Genomic DNA, 21,723 nt, shown 5'->3' on the forward strand with positions numbered 1-21,723 from the left:
AGGTTGAACGAACCCAGCCACAAGATATCTGCCCGACACAGCACGAGATGTCCGTGAGAGCAGACAAGACCGACGAGGAAACGACGCCGACTTCTGCCTTCTGAGCCCGGTCGCCAGCTCTAACAATAGACGCGACGCTGGACCGGACCATGGAGGCCCATCTCGAAAGGCGGCGCATCGTCCGACTAGAAATCACGACAATCATCGGCCAAGTTGAAGACCTCCTCCCAGTGACAAGACCATCAATTAGTGAGTTGAGTGAGCTTGCTACTAAGTTAACAGTACATCACGATGAACTGCGCCAAATTAACCGAGAAGTAGAATATTGTGTAGACATTGATAATCTGGAGGCCGAGTATGAAGACGCATTCAACTTTGACTACCTAGTTTTTATGGCAAAATCTAAGATTGAACTTAAAATAGTTGAAACAAAGAAAGCTCGTGAAAACGTAATTGCTTTTCTCGAAGAACGAGTTCGCGCTAAACGCAGGGAACGCCGGTATAATCAGACCAGATATTTGGAAAGTAGCAAAACGTCATATGCAAATCAAACTCGTGGAGCAGAAAATGACGACGGACGACAAGAACTGAACAGGAATTTCCAATATATTACCCAATGGAAGCCAACGGTCTTGTGAATTCTCCCGAAGAAACTGGAAGCGAGGGAGAGACAACCACCGCTACGTTCATGAAGCGAAAGGCAATGATTTCTGCCAGGACCGGACTTTCGCATACTATGGAAACCACCAGCGACTTTGACATCGATTACCGGACACCGAAGATGCCCCAGGAGAAGCCTTGTGAAGGAGAAACGGTGCTCCAAGAAACCAATGATACAGAGTGCAAAAGTATGAATCCCACGATGTTTGACAGTGATTTTCCTGGCGAAAAGAAAATGATATCTTCGTTACAACCTCGTGTACTTGGCCCTCCATTGCTCAAACGTAAGGCACTGAGAAAGCAGCACGTGACAAAGAAAGGCGACACTGCTAGAATTAATTGTTCAAGGACAAAGGACCTCAACGGCGGTGCTCTCAATTTGCCACTGCTGGATAATAATCACCAGTGCCAGCTACTGTTGAGGGTACGAAGGAAGAATCTTCTCCTTCTTGCAAGACAACGCACAGTGAAACACAACTCAAAGCGCAGAACTGCAACAGCAGCTAACACTAGAAACCGAACCGTGCGCTCTGAAAAGAGCCGCAACGAGAGTACGACTCACGTGCACCCGGCTGCTACAAGGAAAAATAACTTGTGCAAACAGAAAGAAATACCTGCAATCCTGACAAGCAAAAGACTGCATCAAGGGGCTGCAGTAGCTTGGCTCACAGGTCCAAGAAAGCCACGGCATTGTTTCCATCGATGGAGGTGGAAGCCGACATGTGTCGAACTTTTTTGGCCCACTCGGACATGAACTTAGCTCTCCATGGACTGAACAATTTCTCGGACACGAACCATACTCATTGTCGCGCGGGGGAGGATGTTGTGAAATAAGTGGATATCCTTCTCTCGTGCCCCACTATCATCATCAGAAGTATGTTGGATTAAAGGCACCATCGGGAGGGGTCTGCGCGGCTCGTCCCTTTCTCCACAGGCACCATTGTGATGTGGGTAAAAGTTTCAAGATTTTAGAGGTTTAAATTTGGGTTTTACACCCCTAGGTTGCCTAGTACGGGTGTGCCGCGGTGAAGGCTCACAAATTATGTGAACGAGTTCCCCGGATGCTAAATTTGGACAGGGAGGGGAAGAAATGCGTGCACAGTTGTAGTTGAATGCATTTATTTCACATTTTTCTGCCATTAGGCTGCTATGAAGATAACAAAATCCTGGAAAAAGAAACTAGATACAAGTTCTCATATTTCATCACTGTCTTTGACCGTGACACACTCTACTTTTGGCTCTGTGTCCGTGCCGTCCGAGCATTGAATTGCTGGCAGGAGCTTGTGGACCCCCAATAAACTTGTGCAACAATTGCCAAAACCCATTGGCAACAGCTGTGGTAGCATGCAAATCTGGTGCCACCCAGTTCAGGAGGGAAGTTGCCCCCCCCCACCCCCGAGGCGAAGCCACCGCCAGAGCTCTGGAAGCTGAATGCAGCAGGTAGATCCACAGCCAGTGCTCAAGGCCGACCTGGGTGCCGCTGGGTGCCAGGGAACGGCGGCTTTCTTTGCTGCAAAAACACTGAAAACAGAAGAGGAGGGAGGTGAGTAGGGTTCAGTTTGTAGCCACCAGAATGTCACTTGCAGCCACCGGGCAAGCAGTCTTGCAGGGAAGTAGAGGAATACTATGAAAATTGGAGGCGCTGCGGAGATAGTCCTTGTCGGAAGCTACGATTACTGTAGGATCGAGCCACTGATTGCGTGCCTGTTTGAAGTTAGCAGATTGGAGAATTGCTAGGGTGGTTTTGAGTACCTGCATAGAAGTACTTTGCATGCTAGTCGATGGGCCCAATTGTTTCCTCATATGCAGAAGCACGGCCACTCTACCCCCCTCCCCCCCCCCTCCTCACCCTTTTGGAGTGACAGGTAGATTGGTCTTGCAAACAAAATAACATTGTGAAAGCAGAAGTTGACTCACTGATCTGCGAAGAAAGTGCTTTGCACATGCTTGCACCGCCGCGTGTGAAGGGGACAACCTTTCTACTCTTGACTCTTTTACCCTGCCATCGTCTGTGCAGCATGAGAGCTAATTGGGTGGCACAACTAACCAGCTCCGACCTCTCCTCCCAGCGTAGCCTGGTAGAGAGGGCCCGGGTGGCCAGTGCAGGCCAGGGTATCCCGGACTAGAGGAAACTCCCCACCAGGCGGGTGCCCAGACAGCAGCACCTAAGGCTCGCACAAATAAAGTTTATTCCTCCTCCTCCTCTCTTTTTTTTTTCGGAAATGGTGTTACGTTTACCAGTCTGTGGATGCCTAAAAATTGTTGCACGCCACTTTTCAAGTGGGATGCCTCACAAAATGCGGAACTGTGCTACCATGAACTGCTATCAAAAGAAAACTATCAATATGACCGGCTGCAAAACATTTTCTTGACAAGGAAGTGGGGTGATTGGGGACATGGAAACGTAAAAAAGACAAGAGGTTGAGATTAGGAGAAAGCATTTTAAGCCGAGTAATACTATTATTTAAAACGTTACATTTCGCACTAAAATTCACGCAGGCAGAGGCAACGAAGCACCCCAAATGGGACATTCAAATGAATTAGGGGAATTCATTTGAATGTCCCGTTTGGGGTGCTTCGTTGCTTCGCTGGCGGTTTAATTTGTTCCTAGCTCCAGGACCATTCCGCAACGTCTTTGTTTTACTTCACCGCAGACAATTACAAGGTAGAAAGCATATGCAAGTTTCTGCTTCCAGCTGCTGTGCCGACTCAGTTTCCGCCCTACCCAGCCTACACGTTGCCGCCTCGTGCCAAGGAGAGCAAAACTCTGTTTAGTGCTCTCTCACTTCATCATTTCACGTAAGCCAGAATATCAGGGGAACCAGTGTTAGTAGCATAAGAGAAAAAGAGAAATGCCTTTGTATAGAACAACGCAACACTGAACGTGCAGCCAGTGGATACCACTAAGAAAACATAGCTTCGGGCAAGCCTTCAGACTGTCAGAAACACTTGGAAAGTGGATTGAAAGCTGAACAATGCCAGACAACATTTGACCTGGTTAGATGAACTGCACAGACTAACCAAGCGCTTGGAATAACAGTTCAGCAATATGGGGACAACTGAGCTGTGCAAGCTCTAAAGACCCTTCAGAATCTGCACAAGCAGGAAATAGGAATGCGAAATTTGTCGAACAGATTATCAATATCGATAATCATTTATTGGGGTGGAAGAACTGCGTGAGTGCAGCCTGCTTCTTGGAGCGCAACGCGCTGCTGGTGACTGCTTGCTCCACGGTATCTAAACAGTCGACAAGCACAAGACTGCTGCCCTCAATGGCACTGCAGCATCGCCGTAGCAGGGCCACGGCAGCGATGGCTTCGCTCGCGCTCAGAAGCGGTACGGAGTCCTCAGTGTCTTCGACAGAGCGGAGACAAGCATGGATACAAGCAAACAATGGCGAACCCAGCGAACTGAGCAAGAAGTGCGCGCAGCGAGTTGCGCGGTCTTGAAGTTCGGTGACACCGCAGCCCGCAGCGCCCAATGTATCGCTTTCGGCTCCAACGGCATGCATGCGTGGACCTGGTCCACTCTGCCACGGCCTGGCCACGGCCGGTTTGGATGCGCCCGAGCTCGTGCGGGACTCGCAAGCGACACTTGCGCCACCGCTGCGCACCGATATATTGCGAGACAGCCTGCCACATGCCTAAGGAGAGCGAGAAATCCCACGCGGAAGAGTTCGATATATCCATTGTGAGCAAAATCGCGTATGATATAAAAAGATTTAAATGCATGTAATTTTTACCGGAATTATACAAGGGTTTGATGTAGGCAATAATTCAATATATCCATGTTCGATATAAGCTGGCTTTACTGTAATAACCATTGCTTTTTCTCTGTTCTCTCTCAGTGCTTGTTCCTTTGTACTGTGCCTGTTCCTGCTTCACGAACTTGCACTTATGTATTGGGATTTTGGTGAGCCACACCCTAAGTAATCAGGGAGTGAGAATGACAAGCTGGCTTAGTTTTCAGTTACAGATCACAGGACTGCAAATTATAGATGCAACAAGCAGTAAGCCAGCATATTATAGGGCTTTCTTGGACCGTGGTTAGGGCACAAAACCCTGCGGTATTGTTTTGCTTTCACCAATGGCGTTTCGTCGCACTGTTCCATTACCACAACTTGTATCCAAGGCATTTTGCATTATACAATTAGGTGCAATGAAACTGCAGCGAAAGAACATGCAAGAAAACACACCGGACACCTACTGTAAAAGTAAGACTGTCGAGTGAAAGTGAAAGAGGGACATCTGGAAGCTTCAACTATAGATAAACTTTCCTAACTTCTCGGGATACTTTACGTTAACATGTTTATATCTATTAAAAACACAAAAACTTACTTTTCTCAAAGCAGCGTTTGGTTTTCAACATGGGACCGTTCTCGCACCACAGCTGGAACCCTTGAGTGTTGAGGTGCTGATTCCCCCTGTAATACGCCAAGACAGATTTGAGGCACAAAAAGACTTTTGCATCAGCGTCCATGTAAAGAAGCTGTTGCACACCCAAATTTAGTGTGGTAGAATAATTTACTGCTTTTCTAAGCAAAAAGGTAATCAAATTTAAAGCTACTCAAAGGCTGTGCCAAACTCTAAAGCTCCCTTAACAAGTGATAGCCACTTCTATGCATTTCTTTAATCATGGATTTGTTTTTTTAAGGTGACAAAACATTGCCAACATTTAATAATGGCATCTGCATTGGCTGTATAGTCGATGTGCTTATTGCTTTACTATACTAGACACCACGGAGCAAGATAAACAGGAGCGCCGACTTCGCTCTCTCCTGCGGGCTCTTACTGTCCACCACTCGCGGAGCGCAATGTAGATGGCGCAGCGAATGGTCCGGCGGCTAAGCGGCGGGCGTTCCCCGTGCGCTGGCGGGCGCGTTGGCGGTACGCATTCCGTCGGCTTTTGTCGTCTGCTTCGGCGGCGGTAGTTTTGGGCACGGAGTGCTTTGGGCCTGCGTTGGCGCCGCTTCGCGTTCATTGCGCTCCTCCTTCCCACGGCTTGATTAACTTGTTCGACAGCACCTTCTGGGTAACCCGAACCCGAAGAAATTGAGTGGTCGTACAGCACGGCAAAGATGCGGTAAGGATTGGTTTGCATGGCGGGAAAACAAACACTACCTTTTGAGTCGTGCTTGCAGAAAATGTGACTCCGTTTGTAAATTTGTGAACACCGATTCGGCTGTGTTTTAACAGGTTTTACAAAAGGCGAAAGGAGCAACTGGTTCTGATCACTAGCGACTATAAAAGTTGCCTCAGCTTTCTCGCCGTTCTCCAACTTACGTCCAAAACAGAGTGTGCCTAGAACACGGACCGGCACTCACACGCTCATCAAAAAATAACAGAAACGCGATAACATCACCCGCGACTGCCCGCGACGTAGCAATCTGCTCGAGATCGAGGCCCTGACAGTGCGGTCTTTTCACAAGCCTTCATTTCGCGATATTTGAATTCGTCCGGACCCTATATCTCTGTGGTGATGACTCGCCAAAAGAAAAGGTTTGACGAGCCGGTTGTTTTGCTGGTCAGCCGCTTAAAGAAAAAAAAAAAAACGCCGGGAACTCTCGTAGGCCAAAAATTGCAGCCATACAAATCGTAGCATTTTATTTGGAGTCCACGGCGTTATCGACGACACAACACGACCGTAGAGCGACAGTGAACATCGGGCGGTAAGTTACGGTATGGGTTACAATGAAGGTTGCGTTTGATATTTTTGGGTGCCTTATCAAGATTGCAATGTTTTTCTACACTTATTACAACAGGGCAGCCGTCCAATTCAGTCATTGGCACAGAAATGTGTGTCTCATTGCCGTTTGCTGATGGAGACTCCGGGCGACCCTTGTAAGCATTGTTCGTGCGCAGAAGCGGCATAAATAATTAAGCAGGCGGCCGGAGAGCGGGCCAACAACAGAGGGTAATTTTTGCGCTGCATCGGTTTGTCGTAAGCAGAATCACGCTAGACTGCATGTTGTGGCGTTTCATATTACTCTTGCTCATTCTTCGGTGATTCTAAGTCGTCGTCATTCAGTTGCGTCTTACATCTGCTGGGTTAGTACAATATTTTTAGCGGGTCTTCATAATGTCAGAATAAACGCCCCCCGATAGGGAATAAGCGATCGCCATGTATGCGGTGGCGTGCGATTATATGCGCCGTCTATTCCGGCTGCGCACGGGTGTTTAAATTCCGCGCGTGCAGGCATTCCTCCTGCATAGTAGGACTGGCATACGACAGGCGTCGTTGCGAAAGAAACGACGCCTCTGGGGAGAGCGAAGAAGGGAAGAGCCATGTACAGAGGCACAGCGAGGAGAGGGCAAACGAAGGAGGAAGAGAGCAAAGGGAAAGCTGGGCGGCCGGCGGCGCGTGGACACTATCGGCCCGAGCAAAAGAATTTTTCTGGGCCACAGTCGGCGCTCCTCTTTATATCTTGCTCCGTGCTAGACACTATACTTTAGTCGCCACAGCTTCCCTGCACAGTTGATTTTAATTAAACAAAAATTTGTTTTTCAAGACGGGTATGTTAGCCTTGCAAAGGTTGAGTACCCCAGCTGTTTCTTTTCTGTGCACAACGTGAGAAGGCGCCATCCTAACTACTCAGGCTTCGGACTGGTATCGCTTAAAGCTCAACAACCAAATGTTTCATCAAAACTGCAGCCCACAGGCAAGGCTTCCCAAAGTAGCGACAAAATATTGCACTGGCTTTCAACTGTCACATTTCCCAACGTCAGACACACAGCTGGTAGCGATCCTGTTCACCCTGTCATCTAAGCACTGCCTCCAGGTTTTCTGCGGCTTGTATGTTCAAGAGACCAACTTAGGCCCAAGAAGAAAGAGTGTCCCCACGTAGCTGTAGAACCCTGTTGTGGTGCTATCAGAACCAACTGCGCGGTTGCACGGGTGGCTGTGGTTGGCGGGGGAGGAAAAGGAAAGGAAATGCACTGGGGACATTTTGAGCTCGGCAGGGAGCTTACCCGTAAGGGATATGCTGTGGTACATGTATAGCCATCATGGAGGTATCGGCAATACTTAGTGTTAAGCGTCTGCGTATGGGATGCACATACAATGAATTTGAAAAAAAAAAAACACTATGTGTTTAGTATATAAGTGCAATTGTAAAGAAATGCAGGTGTTAAACTCATTGTAATGCTACGGCCGAAGGGAAAGATCACAGCCGTATGCTGGACGTGCACACAAATGCATTTGAAGTGTATCTTTTTTTTTCTATGAGGTGCATTTGACAGCACAAAAAATAAAAGGACGCCGCCAATGACACGACAAAGAAAATAATGGTGAATGGGAGAACATTCGCAAAACAGGGCCCACTACTGTGGTTTATGGTGCTGGCTAGTGCTGGACACATGAACCACTCACGGTGTACCACAGCTCATGTGTGTGGTGCAATCAGTCACATCATTCACCGCAGGTGAAGGTTCCCAGGCTTGGCAGCGTCTTGCATGGCAGGATCAGCCACTAGCTGACACGAGACACTCAGGAACACCTCGAGCGCCAGAAAGGACGAGCCAGAATGTCAAGGACAAGTGTTAGCAGCGAAGCAGTTTGAGCCTGAGCAAAAACAAGCAAGGCACCACGAACTTAGGTCCCACCGCAACAGGAAGCCAGAGTGGGATGAAACAGCAGGGCCCTGAAGTCACTTGACCCATTCAGGAGGCCAGGCCTAGGCGGCCAATGGCAAGGGTCTTGGAATCCCGTGGCTCATCGATCAAACGTATGACACAGAGATCCGCCATTACAACCATGCCCTGTCCTGGTTGTGCTTGTTCTCCCCAGGCTGCAAGATCTTTTGTGTAGAACCTGCGAGACATTCAATGATGAAAGTAGCCTGAAAAATGCTGCATCACCAATATCCTGCTACACTGCGTATGTAACACTGCTAGATTTCGACAGTTGCTTATGGCAGAGAACTCAGTCTTGAAATCTGTGCGTAACTTTTTGCACACCCCCGTTAGCACTTATGAATGCTCATGTTGCGTGACTGCACTGTGCAAGTGGTGGCATACTGCATTCATGTCTGTGCCCTTTCAGTACTGTGAACGTGAACACACTGAAAACAGCTCAAGGACGGAGTGGAAGGAAAAGACAAACACGGAGCACTGCCCGTACCTCATGTGCGCTGTTTTCGGTGTGTTCAGTTCATACTAACTAGCTCAACGTAGCACTCTAGTAAGAAGAATTGAACATGTTTGAATTTTGAGGTTGAGCTTTTCTGACCATTCAGGATTGAGAAAGTATTCACATGTATTTAACGTGCAATTTTTCCAACTAGTGACATGTTCTGCAAAGTCTGCAAAGTGCACATAAAAGCTTCTTTTCCAACCACTGGCCTGGTTTATTCACAACAAACAAAATCGTTCCTTTTCCCAAACTCTATGTTTGGAGAAAAACAGGGCAAGGGTGGCACATACATTGAAAGAAAAAGTGCAAAATACTGCTTCGACAAAGAAAAACAAAAGACAGAGAAGCTTGTTGTGGTGAAAAAACCGCTGAAATAGCAGGGACGAAGAAAGCAGCAGTCAACGCTCGAGCGCTTTCCCCACCAAGATGAATTCCAACTAGCCCAACTTTCCGTGCTGCAGCAGAGAAGTTCAGGAACCACATGACACACTGCTACGTCGCATCAGCCTGGCAAGAAACTTCAAGGCGCTTTTCTGAATTCTGCCTGTGTGCACATTACTAAAGCCTCACTCACATCGTTCGGTCACATCAATGTGACTTCTGACAGTGAAAAATTTGTTCGTACGCGCGTTTGTACGTCACCTAGTCCCTCCACTGCAATTTCATCCCGCTCAATATGCCTAACGCACAGCAGCTAAGGCCAAAAAGCACCAAACGTTATCGAGAAGTATAGTTTTCTCTTTCGCTCGCCCAATATATCATATGGCATCCAAGTCGTTTGATACCAACCTGTTCGTATGTCTGGGCTTCGGCATTCGCACAGATGAACACGGTAGACTGCGTAGCGTATTGAGTGCTGTCTCGGCTGGCGTGCACGCCTTGGAGCTGCAACAAAAGCTACTTGCGTAGCGTGGGTCTTAACACCGAAAACACGGCAAGGAAGACTCCGAAGCCTTTAGAGGGGGATGGTGGACGCTTCGGTGTAGCGATTTGCGTGGGGTATTTAGCACCAAAAGCACAAAGTACCACCATAACAACACGACGAAGATGTAAGGACACTTGAGAGAGCAGTGGTGCGGCGCAAAGTGCTTCTTTTTCACGCTATATTCTTCTAAATCTAGCCGCGTAGCAACGAGCATGGAGCGCGCCGAGTTAGTGGGCGCCGCCATTTGCATTAACCAAGGCTGACTGTAGCCATGACAACAAATAAACAATCAAAAACTTCCCGGACGTGACGTTAGAGGGTCACGTGGTGTGCGTCTAGGCGGCCAGGATTGTCATTCACGCGGCCCATACAGAGGCGGTGCGGTGGGGTCACGTGGTGCAGTGACGCCTGGGCCGACTTCGATTTTACTTTTTATGTATAGGCTTCACGTTTCTCCGGCGGCGCCGTCTCCTAACTTTTTCTTCCTCCATGGTCCAGACGACGTCGACTATACGCAAAAGCAGTTCCGAACAGTTCCAGAGCAGTTACGAGCAGTTCTTTTGGAGTGCAACACTGCTCTGGAGCAGTTCTGGCCCGTTTAAACCGACAAATCGAACACACCTTCTGTTTGGATTTGATTGAGCCCAATTTGGCTTGCTAACGGCTCCAAAACCCAGCTTTGAACAAATACAGAAAGCGATGTACAAATTTCTCAGTGGAATTAACAAAGAAATTAGACAAGTATTGTTTTGACTTGAGTAAAACGTTGTTGGGGTTTACAGTTTGTATGCAGAGTTCTTCGATGTTGCGGCCGGACTGCGCGAGGCTAAATCCGCCGTCGCTTTTTGTTGCACGCTCGTTTGATTTGTAAACAACGCATTGTGTTGTGTCACATTTTCTCGCTGTAAACCTGCGCGAGCGTGTTGTTGAGTTTCTGCATTTGAAATCAGTGTTCGCAAGAGTGGCCCATGGCGATGCCTCTTCACTTTCGTGGTGAACTCGACCTGCACGAACAACTGAGCGGGCTGCACTGCCGCGTCTGAAAGGTTGTGTCTGCTTGTCGCCTGTTTGCCTGCGAGCACTGTCGGCGTCGCCCATTTGTGAGCCGCCGTGTTGACTTCCATGCGCTTCTGGCGGTGAGGTTATCACCAGTGACGAGCAGGCTTCGACTGCGAAAGTGTCTGGTGGGGTTTATTTTGCTTCAGTGACGGTTACGGCAAATCCGGGGATTGCAACCAATGTTTGAGATTTACGACGTCTACTTTGATGTGCATTTCAGAGTGAGGCGGTTTCAAGTCTCTGTGTCCTGTCAAAAGGGCGAGTTGGAAAGCAGTCCGAATTTTCGTTGCACGCACGATTGAGTCGTTCAGACTGCGCAAAAAACGCGGTGGTGAAAAGGGGCAATTCGTCCAAGCTTGTTGTGTATTCGCAGTCACGAAACTGCAAGACATGTCCCGCTACTAACCGTTGGCATTTTGGAATCAATGCAGCTTTAAGCAGCAGCTTTGGCGCACCGTTTAAAACGAACAAGTGGTGCAAGTTGAAAGAAAAAAAAATCGCACGCACCTTTTCCAGGAAAGTAGAGCTATGGCTCCTAGGTTTAACTGCTCTTATCAACCTACACCCGTGCGGAGTGTCAATTTGGAAATGATTATTTCTTGTATCGTACCCCGTTTGGTCATCACTGGACTTTGAATTTAGGCTTCCTGGTCATTTTGTCGTGTGCCAAAGTCGGCTCAAAGAACAAGAACCGATACCAAAGCGTACTTGTTATGCCACTTTAGTATATAGGCAGTCTGATTCAACATATTCCGATTTAGTCTCTGATTAGTGACATTTAAGGGCCCGCTGTAGTTGTGAAATGGAAATCTAGTTTTACTTTACACCTGTAACGTGGCAAAATCAACCTAAAGAAAAGTGTTGCAGGTGCTACAGCAGAATGTATTTCACCTCCGCATCCTCCTTGAAAGCTAAAGGGAAGCGTTTTTTTGTGTACAACTTCTTAACCATACTGCTGGTTGGCTAGGCCATTAGTGCTTCCTCAAAGCTGTGAGCGACAGCAGATGCATAGGGCAAGCAAGGCGACATCGTGTGATACATTCCGTAACCCTGTCTGGTGACTACAGGAGTCAGTTATGCTTGAGGAAAAGAGCACTAAAAAATAAAAAAAGTACACAGGAGAAACAAAGGAAGAACGACACCAAAGCACATTGCTGTCATATTCCTTCCTCTTTTTGTCCTGTTTTCGGTGCTCTTTTGGTGAAGTTGTAATGCACTAACTATCCCGACAGCACGTTCTATTGAGGGATGGGCATGCGGAATACAGATTGTGTTGCCTAATAAGTGACTCGATCTGGTGAACAAGAAGAGGTAGATATGTGTACAGATTGGGGCATGGTGCTGTGAGTGCCATGTCAGTCAACATACTCTGTGTTATTGGGACCTGACTATTTGAGCCAGTAGACGATGTGGGATTCCTGAACCACAGGGGACGAGAGGCTGTAAGACAAAGGAGAGAGCGACCGAGTGGTCGGAAGATTTAATCGTAAGTGATAAAAAGACGTAGCGCAAGTACATGCCAGCTGCAATCTGATGATGGGTGTCGACGATGGTGATGTCCTCGGTGCGGTGCTGATGATTATAGGTTCTACATAGACTACCTCCGTCAATTCACGTTTGGAGTGAGTGCTGCGTTGCCGCTGGATGCAGTGTTCATCATGTGGGTGTCATCTGTGACTGCGTCAGTGGCCGACACATGCACGGTGCATTTGGTGCATTTGTACGTGTAAAAACACTGCAGTTCTTGATGTGCCATTTTGTTCCTCAAAGAAGTGTTTCTCTATTTTCGGCTACCTACTTGTAGTGCCTCCTAATGACATAGGGGGCCGACTTTGGACTGGAAAGAGTTAATTGAGTAGCGTTTTTAAGACACTTCAAATGGGATAATATGGGTAAGAATTGTTGAATTGGTTGGCTTTGTTAACATTATTACGAGTGAGCCGCACTGTATTCAATTTTCCGGAATGAGCAGAACAAGCAAACACTTTTGTCCTGTCTTGTACATTTCTTAATTTCTCTCTGTGTTTGGGCTGCTCCCTTCCAGAAAACACTTTTCCACCGAGAGACGGGAAGCCTGCCAGATGCGGCGACGTTACGGCAACACCATGACCATGCCGCTGGAGGTGGGCCGGAGCCAAGGAGTATCCTGCTGCCAACAGACACAGGCCACACTTTGGACTGCTACCACAGGTGCGGCCGCTTTCCTTTCAGAGCTTTTTCTCTGTCCATTGCTGACACTTGCCTTGTCGAGTGAAGCTCTGTTGCTCCATAAAATGACTGGCTCTTCATAGTGAAGGTAAAGCACGTGCTTCGTGCAGTTGCACGGTGGCAGTGTCTAACCGTACATTCGTTCCAAGGGAAGGGCTGTGGAGAGGTGAATACGGAGAATGAGTAAGGGAGGTTGCAATCAAAAATTGATTGAAGCAAGGTCGGCCTACATCTTTCGGCGCCCTGTGCAAACTGCTGTTAAGGTGCCTCCCTTCCCCCCCACCTGTCAGACTCACTTTTACAGCAAAACTGTCAGTGGTAGGGGTCTAACAGATCGTCTCCGACTACAGAGCGATGTATACAAGAATTGCACATGAGTGTAGCACCACCTTACAGTACCCGCACAAGTCCCCGGGATCGGAAAACTGTGCGCCACAACTTCAGTGTATGAGAAAAAAAAATCATAAAAACTAAGAGCAGGTTCTAGGGCCTTCATGTTTTGATATACGCCAGCTTATATTCCCCCAGAAAAATGTCTTCCCAGCAGTGTATGTGTGTGTTTAGATGTGAAGCCGACTTTTAGGAGATATCAGTCTTTGTAGATGGCTTTCCCACTTGACTGTTGCACAGTGAAACATGGCCATCTACGGAGTAAGTATGATGGCAGAAAACATCTGTAACGGTCGTTTTGCCCGAACTACCCTTGTGGGCCTGCTCTCTACGGCATGCCAAGGAATGAGGCACACTGCGGTTGCGGGAAAGAACTCTTTACTTACATCTTCCAACGCGCTGTCGCCCGTCCGGGCATACACACACACACCATCACCAGAAACACTCTGTCCCTCCCGAGTCCCCGCGTGCGGTTCTTCAGCACCCCGCCCCCTCCTTCGCCTCGCTGCCCGCTGCCCGTCGTGTCCGCCAGCGCCATCTCTCGGGCCCCAACGTCCCCAGGTCCCGCGGCAGCAAAGCGTGCGCGGGGGAATCTCGGAGGCCATGCGTGGTCGGTGGGTGGCCGGCGGCGGAGAGGGCCCGAGGAGAGAGCTTGCGGCGAGGGGCGCCGAAGCGCTCCCCACATCTCTCGCCCCCTCAAGCCTCGCCCGCCGTCCCCAGAAGCAGCTGGTCGGCGGTCTCCTCCGATAGGTCCATCTCGTCGGCGTCCTCCGGCGTCAGGCTGGGCGACTCGAGCGCGTGCCCCGGGCCGGCATCAGTGGCCGCCCCCGGAGGGGCCGCAAACGGCTGCCAGGCCGCCCCGCTGTGTACCAGTAGGCTCCTGGGGGCCGGGTCCGGTGCCCCGATGGGTGGGGCGACGAGCGCGGGCCTGCCACCCGCCAGCCCCTGGTTCGCCGCACATTCCAAGGGCTCCCCGGACACCAGGCCGCGTGCGACGGCCGTGAGCAGGTCGGGGCGGGTGGCCATCAACGCCCGCACAGCCGCCTCCTCGAGCCCGGCGGTTAGCCCGTACGGCGCCGACCAACGAAGGCCGGCCGCGCCGGCAGCTCCGGCCCGCGCCGCCCTCTGGTTCCTCGCCGTCCGCTCCAGGTGCAGGGCGCCGATCCTGTGGGCGTCCCAGCTGACGACGAGGGTGCCGCAGGTGCCGCACAGCGCCCTCCGCTCCTCCTCGGAGAACGCCGGCGGCGGCTCGTCGTCCCGCTCCGCCAGCGTCAAGCCGCGGAACGGTGGCGGCACCCCCTCCGGGTCGTCCCCGCGCTCGGGCCGGGCCTGGTCCCTCCAACGCGACCGCGCGCAGTAAGACACTGCCGCGCCGTCCGCGACCACCGTCCAGGTGGCCGCGCTCTGCAGCTTCTTCGTTCCGGGGGGGTCGACGACGCTGGGCCCGCCGTTGTGGCCCGGGCACCCCTGACCACCCCCCCGGCCATTAGGTCTGACGCTGCCGGGCGGAGTCCGCGGCCGCTCCCCCCCTTGGTGGGCCTGGTTGCCGTTGCCGGCGGGGGGCCCCCGCCGACGCTTGCTGGGGTTTGAACCCGGAGGGGGGTTGGGACCCCGCCGAGTGTTATTCTTTCTGCCACCGCGGTTCCTGCAACGAACGGAGGTGTTACGCGCAGGCGCGAGCTCTTACCTTGGCCTGAAATCGTAGCGATGGATGTGAGCCCTATCGCCGATCCTTCTGACAGTCAGAGGGGGACTCCCCCTTTCATCATCGCCAGTGCGAGCATGATAGGCCTTGAGATCGCTAACGTGCACAGGACCCACCAGCTCGTCGCTTTCAAGCGACCGCATCTCATACGTGAGCAGAGTCGTCTGCGCCGTAATTCTGTATGGCCCTTGCCATTTGTGTGCGAGCGCTGCAGTGAAACCGCGTGCAGCGTTGCTGAGTGGGTGCGTTCTCCTTAGCACTAGGTCACCGATGTTGTACACAAGGTGACGACGACCTTTGTTATACTGCTCGGCTTGCTCCATGGGCGCCACGTCGAGATTCTCCCGAGCCGTGCGTTGCGCTGCCAAAAGGCGTTCCCGGAGCCTAGCTGCGTACTGCGACAGAGAAGGGGCGTTACCCGCCGCCGCCTACTGCAGTGCATTTTCCATTGGAAAAGCGATCTCTCTACCGAAGTTTAGGTAACCTGGTGTCAAACCCGTTGACCTATTTACGGTAGTCCTAGTCGCGAAAGCCAGCTCAGGCAAATGCGCGTCCCAGTCCTTATGCTCCTTGGTTGTCGCAACCAGCATGCACTTCAGGTTCCTGTTCACCCTCTCAGTGATGTTGCTCTGAGCATGATAAGGACTCGTTTTCCTGTGCCGAATGTGCAGCGCTCGACAACAGTCTGAAAAGACTTTGCTTGTGAAATACGAAGCATTGTCGGTGATCAGGTCGGAGGGGAAGCCGAAATGAGTGAATGTCTCCAACAGCTTCTCTACGATCCGCTCCGACGCTAGCTTTCTAAGGGGAAACAACTCCACCCACTTAGAAAAGTGGTCCGTTACAACCAGGATGAACTGGTTTCCTCGCGCGGATCTTGGGAGGGGTCCCATTACGTCACACGCTACAATCTGCCATGGGTAGCTGCTTTCCACCGGCTTCATGAAACCCACAGGTTTCCCAGCGCGCGGTTTCGCTACCTGGCAAAGAGGGCAAGCGCGGGAATAGCTCAGCACGTCTCTCCTCATGCCTGGCCAGGTCGCGACACGGCATAACTTGTCGTAAGTCTTACTGCCGCTGCCATGTCCTGCCAGCGCTGAGTCATGAAAGTACCGCATGAACCGTTTCCGCAACTTCCTCGGGACCACGACTCGAAAGGGGGATGAAACCGCCTCTTCGTCGTCCAGTTGGGGAATGTAGCGAAGTAATAAGCCACCGTCGCCCAGGAGATACGCGTCAAACCCCTCAGCGTTACCGGTGCAAGCTACGCCGCTCGCTAGCCTTTTCAGCACCCGCTGGCACAGACCGTCTGCTTTCTGGGCCTCAATGAGCTCTTCCTTACTCACTACCTCCCCCCAAGACAGATTCCTTTCTGCCTTTGTTCTCGGGGGGCGAGAAATCGCCGCTGCGAGATGCCGATTTTCTTTCTCTTTGCGGCCGGCCTCGACTCTTCCGTCCGGCCCTTTCCTCCCCCTCTCGGTGCGGCGCGCGCCGCCGATGAAACCGCTCAACTCGGCGCGCGCGCTTCCGCCACCTCCATCTACGGCATGCCCAGGAATGAGGCACACTGCGGTTGCGTGAAAGAACTCTTTACTTACATCTTCCAACGCGCTGTCGCCCGTCCGGGCATACACACACACACCATCACCAGAAACACTCTGTCCCTCCCGAGTCCCGAGTCCCCGCGCGCGGTTCTTCAGCACCCCGCCCCCTCCTTCGCCTCGCTGCCCGCTGCCCGTCGTGTCCGCCAGCGCCATCTCTCGTGCCCCAACGTCCCCAGGTCCCGCGGCAGCAAAGCGTGCGCAGGGGAATCTCGGAGGCCTAGCGTGGCCGGTGGGTGGCCGGCGGCGGAGAGGGCCCGAGGAGAGAGCTCGCTGCGAGGGGCGCCGAAGCGCTCCCCACACCCTGAAACCAATTATATGACAATTAGCGGCTAAGACGACTCAAACATTACACCTGGTTTCATTTACAGTTAAGAATTACATAGTTCACGCGGTGAAGTTATAAATACTGCAAATTCCAGTCTGCTGTCAATACGTGTGCTTTCAAAGGAGGCAAACAGACAACCCCATGCTGGTTTTCTAGAATAAAAGTTTAGTCTTCAAGTTTCATTGAGGTAATTAGCTAGCGGTATGCTCAACCTCAAGTTACAAACAAACGTGTTTTGTTTTGGGCACTCTTTGGACTACTCCCTGGTCAAAAAATTTTACTGATCTCATTGAGGGTCGGCACCGTAGCTTTGCTGCCCATCCTTCTTCACAAAATCGAAGGACACTGACCTTTTTCTTTATAATTACCTGTTCGCGGTTGACTCGTGATGTTTTTTCATGGGGATGTCTTAATGTAATAAAAAATTGTGTTTGTCAGTTAATTCACGCGAGTTGTGTCTTCCGGTGGCTGAAGCCTGCAACGCAGACCGTAAATCAATAATACCAGTCAAAAATAAGTGGTCACTACGAGGCCTCTTAAGGTTCCAGTAGGTCACAAACCATGTACATCACTAGCAGATAATACGGCTTAAAATGCACAAACAAAAATAGGCTTCCAGAAAAAATTAAGTTTAGTTGCATTAACCGCAATGCCAGACAACTGCAGTTATGCATCAAGGAGGTAGTGCAGACTAGAAAAGCGTCAATATTGGCTGTCTAATTTTAAACCTTCATAATCAACCGACCAGTGCTAGAGGTACAAATAAAGCTGGTATTAAAGGCCAACGGCACTGAAATTTCACTTCGGGCAAATATACCTTGAACATACAGTACATACCACCACACCAACTGACCTGACTCGTAGCTTTGTGAAATACCTCGTCAATCAATTAGGAATGTTTAAAATAGCCCCATTGCAGATGATGCTGCACCGGCTGGCGGGTGACGCGAACAGCCATTAGGTGGAAGTGACATTGTGGGTGGCCAGGGTGCCTTGCCCTCTGGCCAGCCAGAACCGGTTGAACTCCACTGGGTGTGCTTCTCCCAGTGTATTTCAGTTGCCATATTTGGAATCTTGTATTCTTTTTAGGCACAGTATGCTGAAATAAGGCTTTCAGAAGGTCAAAATTTTGAGTGCAGTTGGCCTTTAATGTGAAACAAATAGTGCTACAGCAACTCTCAAATAGCAGGAACAAGATCGCTTTGCTATGGGACTGATAGTGTTTTTTTTTTTGTGTAGAATATGCCTGCAAAATTACAGAATATTTTTTAGTACCACGTACTCACATCTCATTGGTTAAGCGTGCTGAGTAGAGTACCAGACAGACGAGGAAACATCGTCGAAATGCAGAAGTAAGGGTCTTGGCACTAGCGAGCTAAAACAGTGAGCGGGTATGCCATTTCCTGGTAGATGCCCCAAATAACATTCAGCTGTGGTCGGGGGTGAAAAAAGTTTTCCGCCCCACTTTACACATGTGGGCTAAAATTGAGGTGGGCGAAATGACTGTTGTCCGTATGAGCTTAACCTCCTCAAATAAAGTTGTAGGCCGTGCGAAGTTTGCCAGGATAGATCAGGTTAGTTTACCCTAATACAAGAAATTAGGCTTTGTCTTGTACTCTAAAGGGCATTCTCCAGCCTTTTTTGTTACTCTTTCAAAACTTTCACCACATCAGTAAAAGCTTTCGCTAGTAATGGTAGCATTTCTGTCTTTCTTTCCTCTGTCTTTCTTTCCTTTCTTTCCCTGTTTAGAAGTGTCCTAAGACAAGACAGCTGTAGTCAGGGTTGCCATAAGAAAGTTTTTCTTCAGTCTGTTTGCAACAAGGGAGGGAAAAGATTTCAATCAAAGCAAAAGAACCCTAGACTATGGACGCCTTCAACTGGGTCAGGCGCAGAACATCAGCCTCTGCTCGGTAAAGATTTATTTTCTCTCTTTCAAGATAAGACCAACTCAAGCTTTGAAATAATGCCACACCAAGGAAATTCAACCTTTGTCTAAGTAGCCTGAACAGTGCACAAAATTTTGCCATATCCATGCCTGCAGTAGCAATACTGCAATAAAGGTGTTCTTTACTCAAAAATAGGAGCAATTCAATTATGTGCCCGAGTTTTTTCTGCCTTAAGTATGGCATAGTTTTTAGGCTGATAACTTTGCGACAAGGCACCCTTTGGCATAAGTTTTACACTAAAATGTGTTAATTAAGGCACTGGAAAGTGCAGGAAAAGAAGTTGAGTTATGTGTGTGAATACGGAAGCCACATCCCGAATCCTTCTTAGGCGGTTTCTGTGAAGGTCAATTCTCTCTTCGCACCATTGTTTCAGGATGGTTTGGGCATGCGTGTTTGGGGGGAGAGGACAGGGAGGGAAGCATCCAACACAGGTCGCAGTGCCCCCTTCTCGCTGGCACTCCGTGCGACTGCCCCTGTTGCCCACCCCTAAGTCCGGCACTGGATTAAGGAAGCGCTGGCTTCATCCAAGGTCATCGTGCGTTCATGCCTACCGTACCGAGTACCATCTGTGTTTGTCTTCAATGCAGTTGTGTGCATGTCTGCTCTTCAGACTTAGTTCAACTGCGCTGAATGACAGCAAATTCTTTTTTTTTTAGGCACGCAGTGCTCTCTCAAGCTCTTCAGCAGTACAGGAGCCCAAACAGGAGAGGAATTTTCAGGTAAAGGTGGGTGATTTTTTTTTTACATACACACCTTAGCTGCTTTCATGTAGTTTATACATGCCTGGAGTTGTCCTGAAGTTTTATTGCAATCTCTTTCTTCCTAAAAAAACACCAGTGCTCGCCCTGTGTGTTCCTCTGCAGGGTGGGAAATTCTGAAACAATGATTCTGCTGCGTGTGGTATAAGTGGGGTTCACCTGTCTGTGAAGAAGAATGGGAAACTTGCATTGGGGAAGCTTTGTATGTAACAGTGCAAACACAACAAATTCAAAGGGAAGACAGCAGTACTTGACTGGTTGCTTTCTTTCCCTTTCGTGCCCTCTTTTAGAGCACTGCACAGGCCTGATTTTAAGGTCTGAGTACGGGCGAGCCCACTTTGTGAAGCCCGAGCCCCCACACTCACGCTGTAACCGACCGTGGTAATGGGTTTTAAGGTGAAGGGTAGAAACCTCAAACGGTGGCCTTTGGAGCCCAGGTCAAGCTCCGGCGGATGGGCTCCCTGTCTGTCTACCAGGCAGGGAGCTCCAGGACCTCTTTTGCTATCAGGGTAAGGCAGACAAAGAAAGTACCCCCGTCTCCCTGCTTTCCAATGTATCATATAGCATTTTCCAAACCGCCCCCCCCAAACGTGATCGGCCTCCGAAAAGGGGCCGCACCGAAGCTTCATTCCCATCACTTCCTAACTTGAGTCCTCCAAAACCGAACAACTATCCTTGCTTCATCGTGATGGAATCAGTAGACCAATCACAACCTCTTGCTTCGCAGTCGGTATTCCTTATTTCAAAGTTTCTTGAGGGTATCGTTGGAGAGTCGTATAAGGCCAAAAAACAAAGAACCGGTGAAATCCTTGTTGAGGTCAGTAGCCAGGATCAGGCTTATAAACTACCTGCACAAACCCGCATCGCCGATCTGGCAGTCCGAGTCACACCCCACCGGAGTGGAGCCTAAACCGCTCCCAGGGCGTGATTTCCGAATATGACCTAATCAATGAATCTGAAGCTGACCTGCTGGAGGACCTTCGTAGTCAGGGCGTAAAAGCGGTCAGGCGCATAACCATCCGCAGAGACGATAAACAAATACCGACAAAGCACATCCTAACCTTCGACATGTCGACCCTTCCAAAATTCATCAACGCAGGTTACATCCGTTGTTCAGTCCGGCCTTACATCCCGAACCCACGGCGCTGTTTCAAGTGCCAACGGTTCGGGCACGGCACAAACACCTGTTGCGGCCGACTTACCTGTGCAAAATGTGCCCAGCACGATCACCTGGCTGAAAACTGCAACGTGCAACAATTTCTTTGTGTAAACTGCCAGAGTCCACATGCGGCCTACTCCAGAAAATGCGAAAAGTTTCAATTAGAAAAGAAAATCATTAACATCAAGGTCACTGAAAACACTTTCCCAGAGGCGCAGAAGAGGTTCGCCTCTTTCCCTCTGGGGAGGTACGCCGACGCAGCTCGCTGGGGGGCGGAGCGGCGTCTGGTTTCGGCGGAGACCCAGTACCACGAGTTGGACTTGGTCCCGTCCCCGCCCCCCTCTGGGTTGCCTCTGGCAGCCCAACCCGCCTCCGCACCGCTCGCTGAGCCAGCAGCAATTGTGGTGGCAACCACGTCTGGTGGGAGTGATGCTGCATCCTCCACGTCCGCTCCAGCTTCCCAAACCACAGGCGAGGGCACAGAGGAGATGGAGACAAGGAACCAGCGGCAGCTCCTATCCCCACCACACCGCCTGTGCTATCCGAGGCATTCCTGAAACCCTCGGTGGTTGTGGGTCAGTCAAAGCGCGCCCAAAAGGGTGCGCGGTCCAAGGAGACTGACAATTCAGGCACTCGGAGGACATCAGAGGACGAAACGGATGCCGGACAGTTCTTGTCTGCGGTGCACCGCAAGGAACGTGTCCCAACGCCAAAGCCTCCTGACAAGTCCAAAAAGATGAGAGTCACAGCCCCGAAAGACGACATATAAACATACACACTCCAGTAGCTCTAACACATCATAATGGGAAGACAAAATATCGTTCAATGGAACTGCAGAGGTTTTCTGAATAATC

The 21,723-nt window shown here is 50.2% G+C and overlaps 1 protein-coding gene and 1 long non-coding RNA gene across 16 annotated transcripts in view; one reads left to right on the forward strand and one right to left on the reverse strand.

The window, feature by feature from the left end:
* Positions 1 to 1,762: 1,762 nt before the first annotated feature.
* Positions 1,763 to 9,966, reverse strand: LOC144158596 (uncharacterized). Of its 4 annotated transcripts, none has more exons than XR_013320137.1 (4): positions 9,580 to 9,966; positions 8,262 to 8,469; positions 4,998 to 5,083; positions 1,763 to 2,181 (listed from the first exon to the last, which is right to left on the reverse strand). It is a non-coding gene; the product is annotated as an uncharacterized LOC144158596 (long non-coding RNA). The 4 variants fall into 4 exon arrangements; XR_013320134.1 differs by having other exon boundaries at positions 8,076 to 8,469; positions 9,580 to 9,962; XR_013320136.1 differs by having other exon boundaries at positions 8,029 to 8,469; positions 9,580 to 9,956.
* A 523-nt stretch (positions 9,967 to 10,489) lies between these two features.
* Positions 10,490 to 21,723, forward strand: part of LOC144158587 (uncharacterized) — a 74,820-nt gene continuing 63,586 nt past the window's right edge. Inside the window, exons 1-3 of one of the 12 annotated variants that reach the window (XM_077689582.1) lie at positions 10,490 to 10,851; positions 12,819 to 12,964; positions 19,609 to 19,677. In XM_077689582.1, coding sequence (XP_077545708.1) covers positions 10,838 to 10,851; positions 12,819 to 12,964; positions 19,609 to 19,677 — 229 coding nt within the window. In that variant the 5' untranslated portion in view covers positions 10,490 to 10,837. Of the gene's footprint in view, positions 10,900 to 12,818; positions 12,965 to 19,608; positions 19,678 to 21,723 lie in introns of all 12 variants that reach the window. The other 11 variants (XM_077689583.1, XM_077689574.1, XM_077689575.1 and 8 more) reach the window with 11 other exon arrangements.

This window comes from Haemaphysalis longicornis, unplaced genomic scaffold (genome assembly GCF_048455015.1).
Source record: "Haemaphysalis longicornis isolate Haplotype H1 unplaced genomic scaffold, Haemaphysalis longicornis Haplotype H1 scaffold_10, whole genome shotgun sequence".
NCBI classification, from domain to species: Eukaryota; Metazoa; Arthropoda; class Arachnida; order Ixodida; family Ixodidae; genus Haemaphysalis; species Haemaphysalis longicornis.